Source organism: Triticum urartu, chromosome 7A (assembly GCF_056163025.1).
Source record: "Triticum urartu cultivar PI428250 chromosome 7A, HENAU_Tu73, whole genome shotgun sequence".
Lineage (NCBI taxonomy): Eukaryota > Viridiplantae > Streptophyta > Magnoliopsida > Poales > Poaceae > Triticum > Triticum urartu.
This window is the reverse complement of record NC_141879.1, coordinates 146,223,079-146,226,373: the sequence shown is the minus strand read 5'-3', so window position 1 is coordinate 146,226,373 and position 3,295 is coordinate 146,223,079. Positions and strand designations below refer to the sequence as shown.

Sequence of the window (3,295 nt, the reverse complement as noted above, 5' to 3'; positions counted from 1 at the left end):
ATAGATACGACGGAGACGTATCGTCTACCTGAGGCCTCGCCTTGCACCTCGACGGCCGGCTACCCAGACACCGCCGTCGTGCCATCGCTTTTCAGATACTGCAAGGACGACACCTCGCTCGAAGTCCTCTTCCTGGATTGGTCATTCTGGGGCTGGCCGGAGGTCAACATCCGTCCCTAGAGGCCACTCATGAAGCAGGTAGCAGTCCCTCTCATCTCTCTCTCCGATGACCTCCTTATATCATTTGGCACTCAATAGTTCAACCTCAATATCAAGTCTGTGGTCTGAATATCTAAACATCCAAACAAAAATATTGGCATTCAGTCTCAATACTATATCCTGTGATATTGGTACTCAACCCAATGCAATGCCAAGGCTCCGAATGCAAACATCCAAAGGAGCGCAATTGTTTCCAACCAAACACCAATCGAGACCAACCAATTCTAATGGAATGTTTTTTCTATAAAAGGAGGATGACCCCTGGCCTGTACATCTAATGGAATGTAATCACATCAATCTATTTCACTCAATTCCCAAACCAAACACAGCATGCATAACTGTCTTGCAACTCACGGCGTTTGGAGAATACTAAAACATGTGATAATGGCATACACAGGGAACACTTTACATTCCTGTGTAGTGTTTAGTACTCCCTGTCATGCGCATATATAGAAAGCAAAAATGGCCGCCCGACCGGATTCTCGTCCTCGTCAGCTAGAGAAAGCGGTAAACCATATGAACAAAGCTACCACTATAACTTAATAACTTATTGCTAGTTGCTAAAGTTAACACTATACTAACTTAATTGCTTCCCCCGCAAAAAAAAAAACAACTTAATTGCTACTTGCTGGCCACGGTTTCTCTTGCTATAATGGCCTCATTTCGCACCTCAACATGCAGCACAAGCTTGACGATTTCAACTCGTGGCAAACACTCACTCGGCCAAGTCAGAGTCAGGTGAGAGTGGTGGTTAACTGTGGTCTGTGGTCACTGTAGGCCGGCACGCAGCCATGGCCGGCGACGATGAGCAGCGGCCGCTGCACATCCTCTTCTTCCCGTTTCCCGCTCCGGGCCACCTCATCCCGATCGCTGACATGGCCGCGCTCTTGGCGACTCGCGGCGCCAAGTGCACAATCCTCACCACGCCGGTCAACGCTGCCACCATCCGCCCGGCCGTCGACCGTGCCAACGACGCTCGCCGTGGAACTGCGGATTCCCCATCCCCACCGGCGATCCAGATCTCCGTCGTGCCCTTCCCTGACGTTGGGCTCCCGCCGGGCGTGGAGAACGCCACGGGCCTTACCGGCGACGCCGACCGCGACAAGTTCTTTCACGCGATCCAGCGGTTCCGCGGGCCCTTCGAGCAGTTCTTTGCCGGCGAATGCCCTGACGCCGTCGTCGCCGACAGCCACTTCCAGTGGTCCGTCGACGCCGCGGCGGAGCACGGCGTCCCGCGGCTGGCGTTCCTCGGCACCAGCATGTTCGCGCGGGCCTGCACCGACAGCATGCTGCGCAACAACCCGCTGGCGTCTTGCCCCGACGCCGTCGTCTCCCTACCGGGGCTGCCGCACCGCGTCGACATGTTACGGAGCCAGATGGTGGACCCCTCCAAGCGGCCGGAGAGTTTTGCCTTCTTCCAGCGCGTGAACGCCGAGGACCAGAGGAGCTACGGCGAGGTGTTCAACAGCTTCCACGAGCTGGAGCCGGACTACGTCGAGCACTACCGCACGACGCTCGGCCGCCGCGTATGGCTCGTTGGGCCGGTCGCGCCAGCCGGCGGAGACATGGGCGCGACCAAAGGCGCCACCAGCGAGCTCTCGTCTGACGGCGCCGGCTGCCTGCGGTGGCTCGACACGAAGCCGACCGGCTCGGTGGTGTACGTCTCCTTCGGCACGCTGTCCAGTTTCTCGCCGGCCGAGCTGCGCGAGCTCGCCGGCGGCCTCGACCTCTCAGGCAAGAACTTCATGTGGGTCATCAGCCACGCAGGCGCAGGAGCAGACGCCGACACCGATGCACAACCGGGGTGGATGCCCGAAGGCTTCGCCGAGCTTATGGCGCCGCCGGGCGGGCGCGGCTTCATCATCCGCGGCTGGGCGCCGCAAACGCTCATCCTGAGCCACCCGGCCGTCGGCGCGTTCTTGACGCACTGCGGCTGGAACTCTACGCTGGAGGCCGTCAGCGCCGGCGTGCCGATGGTCACGTGGCCGCGGTTCGGCGACCAGTTCTTCAACGAGAAGCTCGTCGTGGAGGTGCTCCAGGTCGGGGCCAGCGTCGGCGCCTGCGACTACGCGTCGTTCATGGAGACCCATCATGGCGTGGTGCGCGCCGAGGTGGTCGCTGGATCCATCGGGACGGTGATGGGCGACGGCGAGGAGGGCGAGGCGATACGGAGCAAGGCCAGGGAGCTCGGTGTCAAAGCTAGGATGGCAGTGGGCAACGCCGGGTCGTCGTACGGCGATGTTGGGCGGCTAATGGACGAGTTGATTGCTCGCCGACGGACCTAAGACCCGCAAAAGTGATCAAATCCGTAAAAATCAGCATTTTCAGTTTCGTGATGTCAAAAAAATCCTGAATAGATCCTGCAAAAGCGATCAAACCCGTAAGAGTTAAAAGCACCAGGAATCCTACAACTTACATCGAATGTGATGGTTTAGTCCTAGAACTTACATTTTGACCCTACCCAGTCACAAAACTTGCATCAAATGTGCAAATTTGGTCCTGACAAATCACATAACGCCATGTGGACGCGTGGTGCCGACCCGGTCAGCGTGTGCCATTTTGCAGAGAGGCCCTTGCCTTTCGTTCGAATCAAGTTGCGCCCGCATGCTGTATTGATTGCATTTGTAGAATAGTAGCACAAGTATAAAATTGGAATCATCTGTTGTTTTGAACTTGGTAGGTTTCTAGAGTGGTAACGGGAAGCTATGCGATAGGGGAGATCTGATGGTGTGTCATTGAGTTAATTATACAGAAGTATCACAATTAAGGCATTACATACAGATTGGTATCACTTTTCGTAATTTTTACGTGTCAGTATCAAGTTTGGAGCGAGCCGTTACAAAAAGGTCTAAATTGCGTATAAACACGTATTGGTAGTGTATCTGACCGAAGGGTCCTCCCTGTCAGATGCCTATGTAGCAGGTTTTTTTACAGAAAACCCCCTAGCTTTATATGTAATCGCATAAATACCCACTATTTCGCGAGAAAAAGGCTTTTGAGAGGGGTTTTTTTTGGTTCGCAAGTTTTCCACACACTAGTTTGAAAGTTTCCGGCGAATTGAACAAACAAATAACAG

At 54.9% G+C, this 3,295-nt stretch overlaps 1 protein-coding gene across 1 annotated transcript; it reads left to right on the top strand.

Annotated features, from left to right (window-relative positions):
- Nucleotides 1–789: 789 nt before the first annotated feature.
- On the top strand, nucleotides 790–2,993 carry LOC125521744 (scopoletin glucosyltransferase). The gene has a single exon (XM_048686810.2). It carries the CDS (start codon nucleotides 1,011–1,013, stop codon nucleotides 2,502–2,504), a length of 1,494 nt encoding a protein of 497 aa, XP_048542767.2. The 5' UTR covers nucleotides 790–1,010; the 3' UTR covers nucleotides 2,505–2,993.
- Nucleotides 2,994–3,295: the final 302 nt, after the last annotated feature.